Genomic DNA, 22512 nt, shown 5'->3' with positions numbered 1-22512 from the left:
TTACCTCGATAGGACAGTCGCCAAATTCTTGTATAAGATAAGGCTTAATGTTTATATCATTGAATTCATCCCCCTGTTTCGCCATGCGGAATGTATAGATTTCGTGTTTCAACATGGACAACCTTAAATTTCGTTATCCTTCAATTAAGTTATTTAAATCGATTTTTTCGAAATGATTTTTCTTGACAAAGACCGTTAAGATAAAGTACTGACACAATTTTTTGATTAATATATCACCCATTTTTGGTTTGGCTGTCTTCAGATCTTCCTGATCGATGAAAGTGAGGTCTCTTAACAATCGTGAAACTGGTTTCACCAACTTACGATTCAGAGACAGGAAATGTACCATGTGGTCTCTCACATAAGTAATTTCATCTCAACTGTCCTTAAATTTGATTCGATTTTCAGGTAGTTTCCGAGGTCTATCAGACTCGGAGCTCAAGGAAGACAAAGCTTCTGGTGGTGAATAGCGTTGATCACTCAGATCCTCCGCTATATCTGAGGAAGGAGGATCAAATAGGTACCATGGAGCTTGATTCGGAAGTTTAGGAGGTAAATCAACATTCATCTCCGGCTCATCCCCCAGTTGTTCTTCAACAACTTCTGGTGGAGTCGTGTGGAGAAGGTCAGATTCATTTACCTGAGCATTTCCGTCGCCTTGTTCTCGATGTACTTCCACTTGAATCACTATAGTTCCATCAGATTGGCTGGCATCTGATTGGTCTGATTGAGAAGATCTTTCCGCTATGATTATACGATCATTTGCAGACTTTCGATTTGGTGAACTGGGCTGCTGATTTTCGTTCAGCAAGGTCTTTTCTTGTCCTAGATTTTTACTTGTGCATGTCACTTCGCGTTTGGGCGTTTCCATGTGTGCCATATTGAATGAGGCTGCAGGAAAATCTTCGACGTTTAGAGTTTGTCAAGTAGAAGGCCTCGCGATGACTCGAGATGTATTGTCATCAGAACTTCCGGTGTCCTTCCAATAAAAGCTTTTTGTATGATCGTCGTAGTCAAATTCCTTGCAATTTGCCTGCGCAGCTTTCAGCACCGTGTTCTTCCACATAGGAGTCGAAGGACTTCGACCTGCGGTGAGATATTCCTGTCGAATCTCATCAGCTCGCGGTGCCTGTGGAGTTGCAGGGGTTATTTCCACTTGGAATTCCGGTTCAGAGCAGCTAACTTCACTTGAATCTTCATTTTCTTCTATATCTTGATTTTCACGAAGGGATTCTTCTTCTCCTTCTTCGTCAGACTCATCCGAGTCTTCAGATTCGTCGTGTTTGTCTGATAAGTAGCCCCGTTCAAGATATTTTCTGACTTCCCTTGCTACTTGAGGGCTGACTACCGGCAGTGGATTGTAATAATCTTCTGGACGAAGAGTACTATCCGCTTCTTCATCTGAAACGTTAATTGCTCGTTTTTCTAGGGCTTTATTGATGCGTTCAAATGATTTTCTCAAATCTTCGCGCATTTGCTGTCGATTTATCGCTTCAGGAGTATTTTCATCCCCCTGATCGCTGGAACTTTTCTCCGATTTGTTCAGCAGATATTCTTCATTCGTGAGTCGGACACTCAATAAAGGAGAATTATACGGAGATTTTCATTTTCGAATAAATCCTTGTTTGAGTCGATTATTCACTTGTTTTTTAATTTCGTCGCGGTGTTCCTGAGGAAACCGATATTGCTTGATTAGGACCTGTTTGTCACTTATTGTTTCGATTTTGCAGGTTAACTTTTTAGAACGTCCCAGGCGATCACCAGGGAGGTGAAATATGTCATGATTTTTCTGAATAAGTCGAAAAATTCGCTTCCTCTCGGTGCGACTGAGATGATTGGTAGGAATTTTATCAAAGATTGCTTGGATACGATCTCGCTTGGAGAGCGAATGTGTTCCAGATTGAGTTTTCGCTATGTCGGAAAATTCGTCAGATGGATCAAGATGATCAAATTCAAATTCTTTAAGCACTCGAGGTTCAATTTCAATTTCTGCTGGATCTGATCTGGTATTGATGACCATACACATCGCTTGATCGTCATCAACTGAGATAAGGGCTTCGCCCATTAGGAGTTCCTCTTTAAGAGGAATTTTATAGAGGTAGCCTTGTTTGATCTCAGGGTTTACAACAGGTACCGACACGGACATCCGCATACGGGGTAGAATTACGTATGAACAGGATGGTTTTATTCCGAGACTGAAAGGTAAAGGTCGTAAAGGTCGAGATGATAAATTCAGAGATTGATGATGGTATGAAATCTCCGCTTATTCCATGAAGCGAGTTACATGAGTAAGTCGATTTTTGAGGACCAGCGTATTCCAATAAAAGGAAATGCCAGCTCGTTCTTTGATGAAAAATTCATATCCAAGGATGCCCAGATAACCACCTGGTGGTCTAGGTACAATCTGGAAACAAACATTTACGTCAAAGATCTTGAGGGTCACAGTTCCAATTATTGGCATACTGCTGGTCGCTATGCTGCCCACCACACCGCTATTTCCAAGGTAAACAGTGGTATCATCCCCCAGATCATCGATGCAAAGGAGATTCAGGTCAGAACCTGTATCCAACAAGACTTCGCATCCGTCCTGGAAGAGGTCTGGAGATGTGATCCAGACTCGTGGACCCTTATCGATGACTAGTGTAAGGATTTCGGACGTTGAAGGATTCCGAACTCCTTCACCGTCTGACTTTTCTGATGAGGATTCGTAGGTCGGCGAGACTCTCGGGGCATACTCGCAGTCGCCTCGGTCTGTCGAGCACCCGTTGAGTTTATATGTTCGTCATTGTCTTTTGAAGAGACAGATTTACTTGCCTCGCGATGAGGGCAGAAGGGACAGTTACAGCAAGGAGCCTCTAGTTTCAGATGTTCAAGTTTTTCTGTGTCAATTTCTGCAAAGTCGAAAGTCACAACCTTTTTCTTTGTTGAAGAAGGTTCTTCTGTTCGTGAAGGTGATGAACTTTTCTTTAACATTCGTGACGTCGAGTCGTCGTCGTAGTTCCGTCCACGTTCCCCTTTACTTGAGGTGTAAGTGTACGTTCGGTAGTCAGCTGATGCTGAGCTATAGTCGGAGTTCACTGTCTGTAGCGTATTTACACGGTCTGTAATGCTTTTTAGCGTAAGAGAACGTTCGTCCTCTGGTTTCTCGACGGTCGTCGTAATCGTCATAATCCTTGCGAGGACTCTGATAGTCGTCTTTCGAGTAACGTCTGTTATATTTTCGGTCGTAGCCTCTGTCTCTCTGAAACTGAGGCTGATAGTCGTTAGATTCGCGTTTATGCCTTGGTCGTATGCATTTGCGAGTTCGCTCTTCTTTTACTGCCTTATAAAGATCTTCGAGCGTCTTTGGATCTTTTAGACTAGCAAGACATTTTGGAAGGTCAGGCAAAGCAGAATAAAGAGTATCGAATGCAACCTTCTCTTGTTGCAGCATGATGGCTTCCTGATTCTCCTCTGGTAACGCGGCTTCCAGGCCTCTGATCATTTTGCATAACCTGAAAAAGAAATCTCCGATAGTTTCGCCCTCTCTCGGGCTAGCTGACGCTAGACGTTTGTGCCAAACAAGAGCTGGAACGCCGTCTCGATACCTTTTTCCCAGTATCTTGAGAAGTTCTACGACGCTGTGAATCGGAGTATATTCAATTTGATCTCTAGCAAGACCGGAAATTCTTTTTAAGATTTTTGCAACGAACATGTCCTGATGTTCCGGGATGATGCAAGGTAACCAACTCCGTACGATTGCGTCAAATTCCTTGAAATTTTGTTCACAATTTGGATCTTCTCCGTTAAATTTAGGGAGCTCTCGATAGAGCTCTTTGGCCATTTCATACTGAGAAGGTGGAGTGTTTGCATCGTGCAAAGTGGCATCTAGCCGGATAACGGGTCTTTCCTCGTTATTGACCATTTCGCACCTTAGACCACAGACTGGAGGAGGCGTTAAATTCCTTCGCCTCCTGTTTTTATAGGTACGGGTAATGGTGATGACACACCCTAAGGTAAAGCGTAAGACAAGGACGTCAAACGTCTCTGAACTCTGAGCAAAATTCCTGACTTGGTCAAAAACAGAAAGAAAGAATTGATAAAATTTTTTTTTTCCAACAGATCAAAGCTGTACAGTAAGGTCGATTGGCGACTTATTGCTGACTTTGCGATATGATCGCCAAGTCGCGGACGGTGAACTACACGTGATTTGCGTCACTATTTCAATCGGACCGGAAGTTTCTATTAATCTTTGAGGATTTTTAATAGATAAAGAGGTCGATTATTGCTTTTTCAATGTCTAAGCGGAATCCTGCAATAATTAACTGCAAAAAGATGTCAATTTTAGCATGCCTTATTGATTAGTCAACGCCGAAGCGGATTCCTGCAATAAGGTTCAAATAGAAAATATTAAAGATTCTCTTATTGGCCTTTCAACGCCTGGGGCGGAATCCTGCATAAGAGTGCACGAAAGTTTGACGTTCGAATATTCGCGGACCGTAAGATATATGAACTGACTAGCCAAGAGCTATGGGTGCTCAGGCTTTTTATAAACTTTGATTTCGCAATTGATGGGCAATTTTTAATTATTGTCATTGGTGGAAGGTGCGACAGTTCATTAATTATTCGTTCGTTTTATTGCAGTAATCCTCCCACTATTCTTTGTCGCATAAAAAGGTGGAAAAAGCCGACACTGCGTTTTTGCGCGCTTTTGAAAAGAAGAGCTCTGTTACAATTATTTTTCAATAATTATTATAATAAAAAAAAAATTATTTGGACATAACAAAAAAAATATAAAAAAAAAATTTTTTTTTAGTTTTTTTTAAATTTCTCAGAATTGACCCGTCCGATGAATTCCAAAACTTAATCGGCTCTAGAATAGCGAAATGTATTGATTGCCACCTCAACCATTAATATCAATAAATTCTTTCGAGAAATGTCGCGAGAGAAAGAACTGCTAAGAAACGGTTTTTTCCAAATATCATTGAAACGGCTCGATCGATTAGTTGAAATTCCAATCAGCTCTAGTATGCAATTTAAGCTGTCAATTGCCACCTCAACTATCGAAATCAGTTAAATGATTCGATAGATATCGTAAAAGAATGGAATGCTAAAAAACAGTTCTTTTCACAACATCAACAAATGATGAAATGTCTTGTAGAGAATTTATTAAAGTTTTTAACGCAGCCGTGCGATTCGTGGTAGCTGAGATGTAGATGATTACACCATACAGGATCCTTTTACGTTTGTAGGCTGATTTCTCTGCGACAAATTTTCCTTCAAGGTTAAAAAAACTGAACTACAGCTGAATGAATTTGCTAAATGAGCTATGCATTGGTTTAGCTGATAAATTTTCCCACAGTCCGTGGGCTCTCTTAAAGAAAAAAAACATTTCGAACATTTTTGTTTCACGATATTACTCATGTTTGCGCAATGACCATAAATTTAAAAAAAATTTGATAAAAATTTACAAAAACTAGAGATTTCAAGATCTAAAATACTTTTTTATAAATCTCAATACGATTATTTTTCACGAAGTTACAGTCTTGCAAAAATTACTAAAAAATTTACAAAATTTTCCTGTTCCTTTAATTTTTTGTGTTAGTGTATATTGTAAATAATGCAAAAACATATTCACCTTTTTCTTATCTGAAGTATTTTCCATATTATTTTTTATTCTTAATTCAGTAATATTAAAACATTCAAAATAATTTATTTATGATTATTTTATGTTCGCCTCAACACATATCTTACACGGTTTATTTGATTTTGTGAAGCATCACAATGTGCATAGGGGAATCAATAATCCTGGAGAGAATGCAGAGTGGAGAGAATAGGAAAAAGCAACTTTAGAAAATTATCCTGTACGTGGAGAGAAGCTTTAGGGAGCTTCGACTGCAGGCCTTATTGTCAGGTGCGTACCGTCATTTGGCATGCCACCCCTACGGAGTGCAAAGCTACCGAGCTGATCAAGGTCATCGATGGTCGAGGTGGTACCTTGTTAAACTAACCTGGCGCCGAATGTAAACATTTCGTTACAATGTATAACCATTTCTTTAGTAATTTATTATTTATTTCATCACTATTTATTTATTTTTTCTAGATAGATTATTAAAGCAGTTAAAGATTAATTAAAACCAGATGAATAATAACATTAGACATAAGTTTAAATATGAACTAAAGTGAATCAATCGAATTTAGAAGCTTAAATTAATTCTATTGTTATAATTAATCAGCAGAGAACTTTTTAATGTGATTCGTAAGGTACTAACAACAGTTATAATTCGAAAATTATCATAAATATTTGAATCATTACATGATTCTTATTATAATTAGTTTTTATTAATGGAATATTGAAAATTATTTATTGTTTTTGACAACTGCAAATTACTAAATATCAATTTTGATTAAATAACTATACATTATCATATAGCCATATGTATAGATGTATAGAGCTATCCATAACCATGTATAATCATATGTGACGATTCTTTAGCAAATACATCTATACTCAGCCACGTAAGGCCATATCTAGTCAATTCACATACATGACCATGTATGATCACATATGGCCATATCTTGGCATATATGTCTATACTCAGCCAAACATGGCCATGCCTGGTTAATTGATATACATGGCCCTGGATCGTCATATACAGCCATATTTTCACGTATATGTCTATATTCAGCCAGGCGTCGGCAAGTCTGGCCGATTTTCATGTGTGGTCATGTATGGAATATTCAAACATGGCTATGTCTGATCCTTTTTTCACGAGTATAGAAAAGAATGGCATCTGTAAATGTGAACTTGCTTTGTCTAATGAAATAATTATATTAGTAAGCATTGCACTTTCTTCCTTTAAATCTCGACTGCGCATGTCATAAAATTTCTACCAGTCATAAAATTAATTGAGGAACTGATTTTATCCTAAACCAATAGCAAAATTCATAAGAGTATGGCGTCATATTCGACCAATCATAAAATTAAGAGAACACATGATCAAGAACTGCTATGTGCGCAGGCGTCAATACGTTTAATTAATGGGATTTCCTTATTTATATTTTCAAATTAAAAAAAAATTTATAGCTTCTTTATAATATGACAAGAACGTACTGTGACTTGTCAAAGATGTTCGTTTTTGTTCTGCTGTAATTAACTCTGATAAATTTTTAGTCAACCAATCTAAAAAAGACAAATTATAAAATTAAATAGAATAAAAACATTTTTCAAGTTTCAGTTAACCTGTAAACGGAATAAATATGATTTTTAATTATGTTAGAATTACATACTTTTGAAGATTAGTTAATTTTTCATGCTTCACGACAATGTTTTGCATTTGTCATCCTGCACTTAAATTATTTAATTAAATTTTTTTTTTTTCTCGATAACGATAATTAATACGTAAATACATTCATCGGGTTTTGGTGAGAGCTGTGGTTGAAATAATTTATTTGAAACAGAATTCATGAGTCTTGAAGTTAGTCGAAACTCGTAAATCGTCTCCCATTATTTAATGATGAACGATTTATCATTGATCGAAGTAATAGGTGCCTGCGTAGCGCGTAATTCAAGTATTTGGTATTTATATAAAATTCAATATGCGTATCTAATCCATAAATACTATGATAAAACTTTTCATAGTCTTTAATTTTTATAAAAACAATAAACAAAAAATAAAAAGGTTTTTGAAAAGCTAATATGTTATTTGTTTCCCATGCAGTTGGAAAATGTGATAGTTATAGGCAGCTATTAAAAATATGGGTTAATTGAACAAGTGCTTTCTTTGGTAGGTTCTTGAGTACGATGTTCTGTATGCCGACTGGCCTGGGGGATTTATTGAGTTTTGTTTTTTTCAATTATGCTGTAGATTCCTCTCGGGGAAATTAGTGTGATTAAGTCAAGGTCAATTGGTTTTTGTATAATTGATTTAAGTGTTTCTTTCACTACAGTTTCTGTTCTATTGTTGCCTAATGTTTCCGTCAGGTGGTGAACCGATACAAATTGTTGTGCTATAAAGTTGGCTTTTTCTTGATCTGAGAAGGTTAATCCATTCGGTTCATGTAGTGTAGGTGTAGCGTTCGTAGATTTTTTTGTAAATGCTTTGGCTTTCTGCCATAAGGTATTGTCGGAGACTTTCAATTTCGTTAATTTGTTGGTCCAGCGTTTGTCATTAAACTCTAATATTGCTGCTTTTATATTTCTTGAAATTCTATTGCGTTCTGATCGATAAATGTCTAGTCCAGTTCTATGGGAAAGTCGTTTGTTTTGATTTCTCAATTTGATGACCTAAATAATATCTTGCGGTAGGGGGGTATGGTTTGGAGTGTATTCTATCTTAGGAATTGCTAAGTCTATTGCTTTTTTGATAAGGTTGGTTAGGTCAACTACATTACGGTCAATTGAGTCTGTAATTTTTAAATTCGATTTAATGACGAGTTCGTCGTTAATTATTACTTCAAATTTGTTCCAGTCAGCGTCTTTATATTTCAGAAAAGTCTTTTTTTTATGGTCAATGTCGCTTCTATACTTAACTTCTAATACTATGGGTAAGTGATCTGAGTCTAAATCGTTTATGGTATTTATTGTAGTTGCATACAGTATATTTTTTAGAATGGCTATGCCTACTATACTTGGGATTTCATTATTTGATGGATACAGTATATTGCAGTCGGATGCTTCGATGGTTAAGTTATTACTATTGCTGTAGTTATATAATACCGTGCCGTTGTAGTTTTTAGTCTTGCAGTTCCAGAACGGATGCTTTAAGTTTAAGTCGCCATTCATTATTACTGAATGTGAGCTATTCATGATTTGATTTAGTTCATTAATATCTATTTTATTTAACTTTCTGCCGATTTTTGATCGACAGTAGACAGAGTAAATGAAAATATTATTATTGAGTTCGATACCGATCACTTCCAGACTCTAGAAGTTGTAGCTATTGATATTTGTTTCGCTAAATTTAATAGTTTTTTTGGCGACTATTAATAAGCCTCCACCTTGAGAATTAGGTCTTTCATGTCTTAAAGTCGTATATCCCGCAATTGAGCTTAGTTTGTTCGTAGAAAGTTTAGTTTCGTTTACTAGCGATGTCTATGTCATTACAGCGTCTAAAGTTTTGTAACTCGGTCCATTTTTGGTTTAGCCCGTTCGCATTCCAATGTCCTATTTTGAGTTTATTGTTAGATAACACCATCGCATTCAAGAGCAAGAGAGAACTGGACGAAGGCGTTACATTGTGCGTCTTTATCTGGATTTTGTCTAAGTAGGTCATTTAGTGTTCTGACACGTTGTATCATTTTTTTAATATCACAAAGAGTATTAAGTATCTTTAATTTACTTACTAGAGTACTAACGAATTCAATTTTTTCTTGTAAATCATTATTATTACTGTTTTTTGTTACCTCATTATATCTTAAGTTACTGGGTGTTTGTTGCATGGGGTTCTGCTGTACTGTTGATGGCGGTTGTCTTGGCTGCTCTGCAGAGAATGTAGATCTTGGTGGTGGATAGTTGATTCGATTTAGTGCTGGAGCTGGTACTGGTCACATTGTGGTTGTTTCAAGTTTCTCCGTTTTTCTTTGGCTGCTAAATATGTTTGATATTTTTCACACCTACTATAGTTGGCTGGGTGTTCAAGGTTGCAGTTTGCACATCTTGGTGATTGTTCTTTTGTTTTTTGACAATCTGCTGCTTTATGTGCTCCTGCACATTTTACATATCTTGGAAGATTAGAGCAATTCCTTGAGCCATGTCCAAATTGCTGGCAATTGTATCATTGAGTAATTAGCCTTGAGTTGTAGTATCTTTTAATTCTGACTATATATGGATCTATATGTCTGATGCTGTAAATATCCTTAGCTTCGGTTTCTGCCCTGACCGATAGAAAATAAAATGTATACATTTGTTCTGTGCCTGTGTTAGATTTCATCTGTACTCGCTTAATTGGATGGACGTTCTGTCGTTGTAAGTCAGTTATAATTTCTGCTTGATCTAATTTAGGTAGTCCTTTTATCACAAATTTCTTCACTTTGTCTTCTTGTTGCGTATAGGTGTAGTGTTGGATTTTTCTTTCTTCTAAATATGCTTTAGCTTGTGCATGTTCAAGTCTACTACATGGGTATATTGTTATGTTGTCTCTTGCGTGTTTAAGCATAGCGTTTGGCACTGTGATCTTGAAGCTTTTGATTATTTTAATTAAATTGTCATGAGTTATACCTTCGGTTTTTACCATGATTGGAACTGATTTGTAATTATTTAAGTTGTCATCTTCATGTTTATCTCGATCGTCTGAAGTGCCGGATAAAGTTTCTTCCTCCATGTTGTCCTCGAGTAGGCTTGCTGGGTTTGTATTCCCCTGTGAGGGTTTTATCGGCACTTGTTTGTCAGTGACCGATTCTTTTTGTGTACGTCGCCTTTTTTTCTTTCGGCTTCTTGTAATCAAAACTGCTGGCTTAATGGTGATTACTCGATCAAATCAATTTAATCTCTTACTGTTAATCGGCACGTTTTTTTTTTCCGTAGTTGTTTACTCGACGAAAGTCAGACTCTCCTAATCTTCTTCCATCCTTTCTTTTATCCCCGTGGCGTCGGGTTCTAGAATATTCTCGACAGAGTGGGAGAAGCCGGTATCTACGCTCCAATGAGATGGCTGGCTTTCGAAGAGAAGGGGAAAAGTTAAGAGCTGACCAATAAGAAGTCTTAGTTGAGGCTGGAGGGGGTCGAGTTAACTCCTATTGGCCTTTGGAGCGGTATCTCTCCGTAGTTCGCGTAAAGTTGATGACTTACTTTTGAACACTTGCTATTCTTTTTTCTAATTTGAAACTGCTCTCCTGTGAACCCATTTCATTAATTTTTCTTTTCGTTAAACATTCGCATTCTATTTGAGTATTATTGTTCGTGCAGGTACACGAAATGGCGCCTAATTTAGCTGCCTAACCCAGCCTGAGACAAGCTGTGGACCCAATGGAGGTTTTCCGACTACAGGGAAAATTCTGTTTATTTTTTGTTGTCAATTTATTCCAGTGTTCACCATCGGATTTTTTGACCATTTGGTAAATAATATTCTGAGTTATCCGGGAAAAACAAGATAAATTGTTATTGTTGAAATTTTGTGACGCCAATATCTTTTAAACCAATCAACTAATTTTGACGTTCAATGCGGCAATCGACGCGTTTCACTCAGTTTGAGAGCCGATTTAATTGAGAAATTGATCGGATAAATCACTTTAAAGATAATTGAAAAAAAAAAAAAAAACCGTTTTTCACCAATCCTTTCTCGAACGATATCTATCGAACAAATAAACAGATTGAGATGGTTAAGGCGGCGATCGATGCGCTTTATTAATTTCTAAAGCTTATAAGATTTTGGATTCGATCGTTCAACTTGTTTCTGAGAAATAAAAAAAAATATTTTTTTTGTAATTCGCAAATATTTTCGAGTCTATTGGATCAAACGATCTGATATTCCCATGAAAGTTGATGCCGCAAAAAAAATTTATAGATCGTTTACACCCGCATACGCACACACACGCATACAGGAACTTGGGCATCATTCTGAAAAAATTCAGAATAGCTTCTTGAGACCTTAAAACGTCGATATCTGATGAAAACTAAATTTTCGAAAGTCGGAGTGAAAACAAAAACTTTCCGAATTTTTTGAAAATCATAGATTTTCCTAGCAGAAAGTTAAAAAAGCAACCTTTATCAATTTTTACACCCTTTTCAGTTGTGTCAAACTTTTTCATCTTGAAATGACGTGCGCAACGGATTTCTTTTGCGTTTTCTGTTTTCCTCCATTACTTCCCTCTTTATCGTTCAGCAAAAATATGCCGTCATGTTGGCATTCAATTTTCGTTGATACCAATTCTCCATTTCACTTATGTCTTAATGGAATCTTTCGCTTTGTTCTTTACTGTAGTCTCCAAAATTTCCAGGAAAATAGTCAAGGTGAAAATGTAAAAAGTTCAATATATGATTCATCAAACAACGTAAATTTTATAGTTTTCCAGCAACTCTTTAACTAAACTCTCATAATTCTCACTCTTATGGTTTTTAAACAAGTTTTGCCAAATATTTTTAAGACTCAGCCATGCTGCTTTTTTATTGTGTATCATTTTTTATCGAAATTGTTGTCCTTAAATAAACTCCGAATTCAGGGCCCATCAAAAATGCCCTCTTTTAAGTTAACATCACCTATAGCAGGAAAGTTTTTCTCTAAATCCTTGAAGCAGTCACCATTTTTATCTAAAACTTTGACAGACTGCTTCATAAGACTAAGCTTAATATGCAGTGGTGGCAGCAAATATTTAAACGAATTAATTTATGATGTTCGTATAACATTGAGAACGCCTGGATTCAAAGATGCCCACGTTGGCCATTTTTTCTTACTATAGTGATTTTTTCTGTCCCAATTATGCCGTAAATATAAAAATCAAGGGTATAAATATCAAAGTTACAATTTCCATATTCAAGATGATGGCAGATTTCTTGTGGACGTTAAAGAGAAAACTAATAGAGGGAAACAGAAAACGAAAGAGAAATCCGTTGCATAATTCATTTAAAGACAGAAGAGTTTAACACAACCGAAAACTGTGTAAAAATCAATAACAGCCATTTTTTTAATTAATTTGCATTGCAATCTATGGATGTGAGAGTATAATTTAAAAGGAATCATGTTTAATTCATTACTGTAAGCAAGAACAGTACTATTTTTCGATCTTATCTTCTACTTTTTGTTTATTTTTTACAATTTTCGGCTAATTTCAGCGGTTTTACGCAATTTATTCAAATTTGGAAGGTGTGCCAACCAAACCGTTTTTAATTTCGGATGAAGCCCATCAAAGTACATGAAAAAAATAAGACCAAGAAATTTTTAGTCGTTTGCTTGATTACAATTTTTCAAGATTTTTGTTCTTGTTTTTTTTTTTTTTTTTTTTTTTGCGGTTATTCACAATTCACTCAAACTATGCAGGGTATACCAATTGCATAAACTCCAAATTGAGATCTAGCGTATCAAACCATATAAGAAACATAATTTATTTCGCAAAAGTTTTTTTCGTTTGCATGACTACATTTATTCGCAATTTTTAGTTATTTTTCATAATTTACTCCAGCTTTGAAGGCTTGATGAGCCAAGTGAACTTCAGATTTAGATTTAGCGTAGCAAAATTGAATAATTGATTTAGTTTAAAAAAAATTTATTCATTCACATATCTGCGATTTTCTGCAAATGTTAGCTATAATTGACGGTTTTTCAAAATTTACTCAAAATTCTAACGGTGTATGGGCCAAACGAACCTCAAATTCTGATTCAGGAGATTGGACTACATAACCATAGCTGGGTCTGGTCCAAGATACAGAGCACATTTTTTATTTTATGGTCCTGTGTATATTTGGTAATTTTATCGCGAATCTCCTGTTGCTTTCCTGTTGAATCCTCAATGTAACGTGTGATCAGTATGAAGTTCTAGAGTCGGTTATTTTGAAAATTCAACAATCACATTTGGCATGCCACCGAATTTATTGATGCGAATTGATTGTTGTAAGCATTTGCCTTTCTGATAGGTAATAAAGAATTTTTTGGTTTTGCAATCAACGGGGCGTAAGTCAATAAATTCTTTTACAATTAAGTAAAACTAACTAGTTATTGTGAAAAATCTTTTAATATGAGTTTTGGTTAAAGATATTTTAATTAAAAACATTGAATTAAATTTATTTATATCCTTAATGGTTACGTTACATAACTCCTCACGGCAACATGCTCCTGGGATTCCAATAATTAATGCAACCTAACGTAAATAATAACAATAATCAAAATATGATGACAGAAACAATGGTGATGACTATAATAATGAAAATTACGTTAGCTGCCAAATGTACGTTATCAGGTGTTTCATTAATAAATTTTTCCACATCTTTATCAGGAAAAATTTTAGATTTTTTGCAATGGTAGCCAACATATGCTTTTTCAACAAAATTCATAACTTACAATATGTATTGATCAATGTTTACGTTGTTATGAAAATTTAAAATTGATTTTAACATTGAATATTGAGACCACAAAATGTTAAGTGCCATAGTTTCTTAAGTTCAATCAAAATGGGCCAATAACACATTGTCTGAGCACGAGGTTGTGTTTTGATTTACTCTCCAAGCCATAAATTTTTTATAACATTGCATGTTCCTACCTTTTGAAACGTCTGGTAATATATTATTTGTTACCAATGCAGCTTTTTCTGTGAAATTTCGAGGTCTAAATGTTTTAATCAGTTCTCGACTCAAAATTATTATTTTTTAATAATTTAAAACTTGTTACTTGTACATATAAGCATCAACAAATTGAACGTATTAATTACATTAGTTTACATGAATCGATGACCAACTTTTATCTGATTCTTTCGCTACCTATCAAGCGATTGTAAAAGTAAATGAAATTCTTACGAACTGTAATATTCTTTTAAAGGCGTGTGGGAATGTAGAGACACATAGAAAGCAAGAAGTTACTTATCCAAACGTGTGTGAGGAAAAGTGTCTGAACTATAGTTGGTCGGTGTAGCGTAGAATACGGAACTAAATTCAAGATAAAAAAGGAAATTAATCTGGTGTTGGCTGGTGACAGGTCAGAAAAAAAAAGAAGTACACTGATTTTAATTTAAAATTAATGAAAACTTTAATCATTTTGTATTACGCAGCGAATTACAATGCTTGCCCACGTGGTGAACTAATATTTTATACTGAAGATTTATTTAAATCACTTTCACAAATTTATAAAAAATACTCAAAAGAAAATTAATCTAATTTTTTAAGAATGTAGCGAATTCAACAATTGAACTGTAACAAACAAAAACAAAATGCAAGAAACAATTATTTTTCACTCAAAAAAAAAAAGGTAAAATTACTTTAGCGTCTATTTTACCAATCATAATAATAATCCTGCGACGGTAGGGTCTTCTTCCTCTTGAGAACGATGCAGCGCATGCGTTAATAGCAGGAGACTAATCACGAATTGAAGAGAAATGTGGCATGATATTCAACGAATCATAAAACTCGTTATAAATTTATAGCGAGACGTTGAATCCATCAGAAAATTCATTAGAAATATATATGTCGATGTAACAATTTAGCTCGATAGGGGTCGTCAAATCGATTTAAGTACCAAATCAATGCGACTTAGCACGTCATGTTGTTTCAGGTTAAATTATAAACATTTTTGAAGAATCAAAACCTACACTAAAAAAAATTTTTTTTTTTTAGGAATCATACGAACGATTTTGCCTTTAAGTACAATCTGTAAGATTACAGTATGGAGAACTAGTTCTCAATTATTATAATAAAATTAAAATTATTGTTGCAAATACTTCATCGGTTTTAGGGGATAATTTTAATATTCCTGCCGAAGTTAAATGTATTACAAAATTCATAAACGAGTAAGCTTCAGAATCATTCTCACGTGAGCTAACGGATGATTTAACTGACGGGTTTTTTGTTCAAAACCCTAATTCATTAAAAGGTGTATATTAATTAGCGTTACGCATAGAAAAGATTTAATAGGCAGTACTGAAACTATATCTACCTGAAATTCTCTGACTCTAGAACCGTGAACAAAGCCTCCCCATTTGGTTGCTAAAAAATTACCTATGGCTACAGCAGCCAACGACCCTAGCCTTAAATCATCTTGTTTCATCCCTATCATCAAATATACTGTGATTGTAAGCATATGGACTCTCGAAATCATCTTGTGAAATCATCAAATTTAAGGGTTCATTTTTCTCCCCGAAAATATTTTCCTACCAAAAAAGAAATGCACGTTTCTGAGAATTTAATGTAAAACAACATGACTTGGCAACAATAAACTCGAAGGGAGACATTCGAGATGCCTTCCTTGTGAGTGAGGTTTCGCTCTTGTACTGTTTTTATGAAGAAATTCGAATCCCAACTAAATAACAGAATTTGATCGATTAATCAATTTCCGTTGATTGAAAAATTCATTTCTGACACTTTTTTTAATTTGCGGTTTAATTTTTCTAAATCACGCTTAAGATTAAATGTGTTGAAATTTAAATTGTCTTGAAGATTTCGTTCAATCTCTAAGTACTTAATGGTGTTACTATCATTAATGCTCATTTTTTTATTTTTTATTATACTATTAACCATGTATTTTATTAAACGTAAACTAAATCCGATTGGTGGTATTTTGCCCACGGCCATTTTGTAATATTGATTTATCAGAAATGAAAATGTACTTGGCAGTATATCAAAGAGTTTATCTGTAAAACCCATGCTGTATAACTCAATTTTATCATAAAAAACATCAACTAATTCATCAATGAAAGTAAGTATCTTATGATAATATGGGGCTTCCCAGCCATTAGAATATTTACCTTCAATAGCTATTATTGGTTCTTGAGAATATAATTGAATTAAATTTTCGTTTGTCATACCACAGATCTCTGTCTCAAACAGCCCAGAATAGTAGCCAAATAGAACGGCATAAGCCAGATGATGTTTATGTCGATTAGAAGTACACCACTCGAGCATATTAATAACGTCAAAATATGTTGGTATATCTGATGACGAAGCGTACGGGGAGAAGGTAACAAAGTCTTCAAGGTTTAATGATTCTATACATAGAAATGAATAATTCTTAAGATTTTTTAAATATTTAATGATAGTACAATGACGTAAGTGACGCTGTAATAATTCTCTTACTAATAAACTCGTGCGATCCTTGGCGTCAGTTATTTCATGTAATCGAAGTTTGAATATTATTTCTAATATTTTTATCGGTAGTGTATTTTGGTTTGAATATGATGCCCACTGTATTTTATTCAACTTTGTTAGATGATTAGAAACTTGTATATTTAAAAGATGTTCATTAGCATTTTCAAATTCTATTTTTGATGTTCTTGTTCGATCGAAAGACATTATTACAATAGGAACAAAGGAAATGTGTGATTTTCTCTCAACCTGATAATAACGAATATCGATATAAATTGATTAGTGAACATACTAATATAATACCTTTAAATTGACTCGTGTTGCAAAGTAATCATTGTGCTGTACCGAAGGTGACATGAGCTTTCTAAAGTAAAATCAGTCTACAAGTATTTATTTTTACTGAAGGCTGCTAAATACTCTATTCATTAATGAGTACTATTATTAAATGCATATTTCTATGATGGACGAAATGTTTTGATAACGTAAGGCTCAAACTTATTGTTACGTCTAACATGCAATAATAACAAATATCATATACAGTCTCTTATTTCGAGTCAAGACACTTAAGTCCTTTACTCCGGCGACGGAGACCTCGTCGTTACGATAATGAGTATGAGGAATAAGATCAATATGGAGAATTATTCTAGAGAAATAATAGTAAAAACGACTGGATAACTTACAATTGTTAATTATAAAATTTATTCAGCTTCCGTTGTACAAATAGTGGTTGTTGTTGGTTGGAAGATCGTTGATTTTTTTGTAAATTGTATAATATACTGGCTATGACCCAGTATTCAACGTTCGCTCAGTCCGTACCCCTTGGTAGATGTGGTTTGCGCGTATGTTGAGGGTTGAGAACCGTGCGGAATAATTTCTTTGATGCGCGGTACAACGAATACTACGACGGAGTTTTAGTTTAACTGAGATTCGAAGACTGGACATTTAGACCGACAAACTGCGGGTTTATATAGTCCGAAATCGAGGGTACCGAGCAGTGACCCTTGATCTTGTACACCAGAAGAGGAGATTCTTGCTGTACCAGCAACTATTTTTATGTGCTTCTCCTCCCGCGGTTTATTCTGCACGTGCGGTACCCGAGGTCAAGTCGAAAGAGAAGAAAAATAATTAAATCATTTCCTTAATTATTCGATATTCGAATTGAGGGTTTCTTTTAAATAAATTTTCAATTCAGATGCTGGTTATAAAAAAAAGTTCAGCGTCTCCTTAAAAGAGTGAGAATTAATGCATGTTTAGTTTAAGAAGATTCTGGAAGCGTAAGCATGGACTTGTTCTTGGTGGTACGCGTTATCCCGGCTTGGCCTCCAAATCAACGAATGGAGAGGTGACATCTAAGAGGTATCGGCGAACACCAGAGCGGCTACTGGGTGGCTCCTGTTACTGGGTAATAAAAATGAAAGCTCTGAGGGGGACAGCTAGAATCGTCGGTGGACAAGCATAATGTCAGGGCCGAGGTCCTATGTCTCATAAATCACGCGACTGCGGTCTTGACCAAAAATAGAGGGATCCGAGAACTTACGTGAGTGTGTCTTAGTTCTGCTCGTGAAATTAGGGGTCCTCTCTTGCTCTTCCCTTCTCAGCATTAAAAAGAGGCACACTGCATTCGAGAGTGAGGGTACCTAGTATGTGTGTTGAGTATCATAAGTTATTACTCTGTACACATGCAGGCTACGTCAGCTATGTTTTCTGTTTCTATGTTCTCCTCATTCAGATAATCGTGAGAATGTGTTTGAATGTGTTAGTACCCTGGTAATAATGAAATCGCTATGTTACTTCAATAATAAAATTTTAACTCGGTTACGAGAGGACACACACAGTGCTCACCGCTCTAGTTCCCACTACCACTCTTATTCTCCGCTCCGACTTGGAAAAGAGCTTCTATAGTGAGAATACCTCTTCTTATGTTTAGAGATTTTTGTCTTACCAGGGTACAGTAGGATTTCAATATATAGATTTTTTTCTTTTAATTTTTGTGTTCTCTACCCTGGTCGTAACACTTATCCCAGATTTCAAGCTCTGACGCAAAATCATAAATAAGAAAAAAGTACGTTGCATGTCCCTAATACAGAAATAATCGATACTGTCATAGGGAATAAAATAACTACTAACTTCATCTATTATCCATCATTATTGGGAAAGTATTTTGTAATAATACCTCTGATACAAAACTAAATAAAGATATGCAATCATGCCAAAAATTGAAGAACCAGAAAAATTTTTTTAATTTTTTAGTTTGAAATCTCTAGTTTCAGTGCATTTTATTTGAAAACTTTTTAAAGCTACGACTACTGCGCAAACTTAAGAAATAAGCCCAGACGCAAATGTTCCACATTGTTTTTTTTGTTGTCTGCTAACCAATGCGTAGGTCGGTTAGAAAATTTATTCAGCTTTAATTTGCTTTTTTTATAGTTTTGTACGACAATGTGTTACCGAGATATCAACTAACTAATTGCAAATTCAGGGACAGTTTTAAATACTTGAATGAATCCCTTTTAAGACTCATTCATCGTTTTCTGGGAAAAAATTTTTTTTCATCCTCAAAGTCCATTAGAAATAAGTAAAAAAATAACTTATTTCAGTTTTCCTTTTTAAGTGATTTTTTGAAAATCTAGTTATTGTATTTGTCCTCACAGTTGATTTTTCAAGGAATTTTGTTATCAAATAATAAAATTTACATGATATATACAATAAATATGTGTTGCAAACTATTCGTAACGTGATTGGTTGAAAATAATTATAATATACATAAAACGACACGAAAATATACAGAAGCGACACAAAAATATACATAAAAATGACATGATCTATGTACATAATAATAATAATAATAAAATATCTATATTAAAATATAAAAAACATATAATATAGTATAAATACTTTTAAGCTCAGCTTTACATGCACAACAAAACAACCCTAATAGCACAGTTTGCTTGAGCAAAAGTTTAGGGCCAGTTTTTCAAACCGATTGCATTTTTATCCGGATTTTAATTATCATTGCTGGTATATCTATATATTATTAATTATTAATACATAGATATACTAGCAATATTAATTAAAACCCGGATAAAAATAAACTCGGTTTGAGAAAAACTGACTCTTACTGTACAAAAGTTTCGTTGAATTTTCCGTCAAATTTCCGTCAACTTAAGACTTTTCCATTTTTTACGACCATTTGTATGCAACTTGCTACTGAATTTGACGTAAATTTATTGCCCGAATTGGAATGCAAATTGATGTCAAAAATTGTCTAGAAAAAAGTTGTCTTTAATTTTCAGGCAAATTTTATGTCAAATTATCGTTAATTTGATTTGAAAAATTATTAAATATATTTTTACCCTCAAATTTTAGACAATTTTATGTAAAAATTTGCTTACCTTCTGAAATGGTAGGAATGAACATTACTGACTGTTTATTATTCATAAAAGTTAACCTTTAAATTGAAGAAAAAATAACCGCAAATTTTTATTTTTAACTTTTGCCGTGAAATTGTCTGCAAATTCGGGCAGCAGATTTTAGGTAATTTCAACATCAAATTGCCGTCAATTTCAAGCTAAAGTGGCTATTAGGGTACGAGCGAGAATTCTGAGATTGTTGTGAAATGTTCCATAGTGATACTACAGTCATCGAAGAGGAAACATTTATCATCTTAAAAATACACATCAGCTTTTACAACGACCACGCTCTCTGTATTTAGATACATATAATGCATACACCATCATAAAAGGCGAATATTCATTCTTTTGTGTCTAGCAGTCGTAGAGGTCGGATGTGTGACTTGTGTATCGAATTTTTACAACGTGGTTTTTCTATCTATTAAAATAAATTGTATAACAACGTGTTCTTGCATCAGATTTAGAACAGAATATAAAATCTAAACATGGCCAATGAATCCTACATCGAAAATTTTACTACTGATCAGGAAATTGAAGGCTGGGTTGTCGGAGATGAATCTATGTAAGTATTTTTTATTTTTTAATTGAAATTTATGAATAATTTAGATATTAATTTTCATTTGTACCATGTAATATAAATATTTTTCTTTTTATTTTGTATATGTAATTATTATATATATTAATTATTAATTTATTCATTTTGATTTTTTTTAAAGTGAGATTCGTGGATTTGTGGATTCGATAGAAGGATTAAAACTTGTGGCCACAAAAACTAATCCTCGTACGGCATTATATAAAATTACCGTCAACAATGGAAGCAGGTCACGCGTCCGTGTTCTCTTTTGGACAAACATGGCAAGAAAATTTTCCCCATTAATTCATTATCGTTGCGTAAGTATTTGTTTTTTTTTAATATTAATATAGAATTCGTAGATTTTGTGTAACAGTCGTATTTTATGATATTTTTATAGTTTATTACCATTACTGGTGCTAAAACACAACCAAATGCGTATGTAAGTCCGTCCGATACCTTATCTCCGCTTCAATTAGTAATCTTATCATCAACGGATGTAACTATCAGCCCAAATGATACTAAATATGATACCGATTACTTGACAGGTACTGTCAAAGAGGTAGCCATGGAAGATTTGGAAAATGTAAATGCTGTCGTCGGTAAGTTTCTTAATTTTTAATTTTTTCAAATTTTTAAACATATTTTACATTAATATTTTTACTTTTCAGAGGTCAAAGGATACCTTAAGCAGGAATTTCGGCAAGCATCATCTTATGGTGGCAGTTACGCTGCTGGGGTATTGGTCGACAAAAAAATAAGGTTACTCTTACGTGTTATTGGTTTCAACGTTGGTGACTTCGTGAAATTCCCTAAGGGATGCTTATTAAAAGTTCGCGGTAAAGCTATCACATCTGCTGGTTAGGTTTTATTAATTTTTTCTTTATTTTTTTCTTTATATTGTATAATATAAATCTCTCTATTTAGAAGTGATCTTGCTATCTGTGTATAAAGTAAACATAATTCATATCTTTGATCTTTTTATGATTCATAGAAGGGCCTACTCAAATGCGGGTCGATTCATTTGATGACATAACTCATGACAAGGCCGTCGTTCCATTGACACCGGATCAGCTCAGAGCATGCGGTATTGTATCTCCCAAGAGGATATATGAAAGCATTTCGTCGGAAAATGAAAACAAGCGACACGCAGAATAATTACTAAAGTAAAGTAATACGTTCAACTATTATCTATGAGGAAGATAGGTAATACTGGTCTCATTTGCAGTCTGATCCTTAAAATAAGATCAACAATGTGTTTATCAAGGTTTATTTTTCATATTTTTAATGTAACTTTTTTTTTCCAATAATTATTACCTATTTAAAGAAGATTTAATAACTACCTATTTAAAAATAAGATTTTCAGTCTAAATAAAAGTTAATTACTGAATTCGCATTTTTATTATTTATGGAATTGCACTTGGTTCTCATTTCAGCTACGAAAAAGTTAAATTTGTTTAAGAAAAGTGTCCTCATTGTTTTTTTTAATGATTAATTATTTGACTATTATGTGATATTTAAACAATTTATAAATTCATCTGTATATTTTGCAAGTTATTAAGTATTATTGAGTTAATTTGTGATAATAAATGTAGAGCAACTATATACATATGAATTTAATTGGTTGATATCAATATTTTCTGTTTATTTAAGAACTAGGGCCAGGATTTTTGCTTTAATTTAAAAATAATAAGCAATAATTAATTGGTAAAAAATTTCTAATATGACGGCAAAAATATTGGTCGTATAAAAAAAGTTTTCGAACAAAAGTTGTAAAAAATTTAATTTTATAAAAAAAATGTCTCTTATCATTTTTTCATAGCACTAATAAA

At 34.2% G+C, this 22512-nt stretch overlaps 3 protein-coding genes across 5 annotated transcripts; 1 reads left to right on the top strand and 2 right to left on the bottom strand.

Moving 5' to 3' along the window:
- Positions 1-922: 922 nt before the first annotated feature.
- On the bottom strand, positions 923-2146 carry LOC128668051 (uncharacterized). Its single transcript, XM_053740209.1, has 2 exons — positions 1870-2146; positions 923-1554 (listed from the first exon to the last, which is right to left on the bottom strand). The coding sequence occupies exons 1-2, from the start codon at positions 2144-2146 to the stop codon at positions 923-925; spliced, it is 909 nt and encodes a 302-aa protein (XP_053596184.1).
- Positions 2147-15790: 13644 nt separating this feature from the next.
- Int-2 (viral integrase) lies at positions 15791-17123 on the bottom strand. Its single transcript, NM_001414764.1, has one exon. It carries the CDS (start codon positions 16904-16906, stop codon positions 15944-15946), a length of 963 nt encoding a protein of 320 aa, NP_001401693.1. The 5' UTR covers positions 16907-17123; the 3' UTR covers positions 15791-15943.
- Positions 17124-20475: 3352 nt separating this feature from the next.
- On the top strand, positions 20476-22069 carry LOC103576628 (uncharacterized). Of its 3 annotated transcripts, none has more exons than XM_014445387.2 (5): positions 20476-20671; positions 20826-21000; positions 21081-21282; positions 21352-21519; positions 21675-22069. In XM_014445387.2, exons 1-5 carry the CDS (start codon positions 20595-20597, stop codon positions 21836-21838), a joined length of 786 nt encoding a protein of 261 aa, XP_014300873.2. In that variant the 5' UTR covers positions 20476-20594; the 3' UTR covers positions 21839-22069. The 3 variants fall into 3 exon arrangements, with proteins under 3 accessions (XP_014300873.2, XP_014300872.2, XP_008555173.1); XM_014445386.2 differs by having other exon boundaries at positions 21352-21540; positions 21675-22068; XM_008556951.1 differs by having other exon boundaries at positions 21352-21545; positions 21675-21755.
- The last annotated feature ends 443 nt before the right edge of the window (positions 22070-22512 follow it).

The sequence above is a fragment of the Microplitis demolitor genome, chromosome 6, assembly GCF_026212275.2.
Source record: "Microplitis demolitor isolate Queensland-Clemson2020A chromosome 6, iyMicDemo2.1a, whole genome shotgun sequence".
In the NCBI taxonomy this organism is placed as follows: Eukaryota; Metazoa; Arthropoda; class Insecta; order Hymenoptera; family Braconidae; genus Microplitis; species Microplitis demolitor.
Note: the sequence above shows the minus strand (reverse complement) of the source record. Positions and strands in the feature narration are given on the sequence as shown.

Bases quoted from the DNA above. Each gene is read 5' to 3' on its own strand.
- LOC128668051 (XM_053740209.1), bottom strand. From the start codon at position 2,146: ATGTCCGTGTCGGTACCTGTTGTAAACCCTGAGATCAAACAAGGCTAC. The intron at 1,555-1,869 runs GTATCCAAGCAA...TCACGAATGAAG, and splicing joins TTCGCTCTCCAAGCGAGATC to AATATCTGCTGAACAAATCG.
- Int-2 (NM_001414764.1), bottom strand. From the start codon at position 16,906: ATGTCTTTCGATCGAACAAGAACATCAAAAATAGAATTTGAAAATGCT.
- LOC103576628 (XM_014445386.2), top strand. From the start codon at position 20,595: ATGGCCAATGAATCCTACATCGAAAATTTTACTACTGATCAGGAAATT. The intron at 20,672-20,825 runs GTAAGTATTTTT...TTTTTTTTAAAG, and splicing joins GTTGTCGGAGATGAATCTAT to TGAGATTCGTGGATTTGTGG. The intron at 21,001-21,080 runs GTAAGTATTTGT...ATATTTTTATAG, and splicing joins CATTAATTCATTATCGTTGC to TTTATTACCATTACTGGTGC.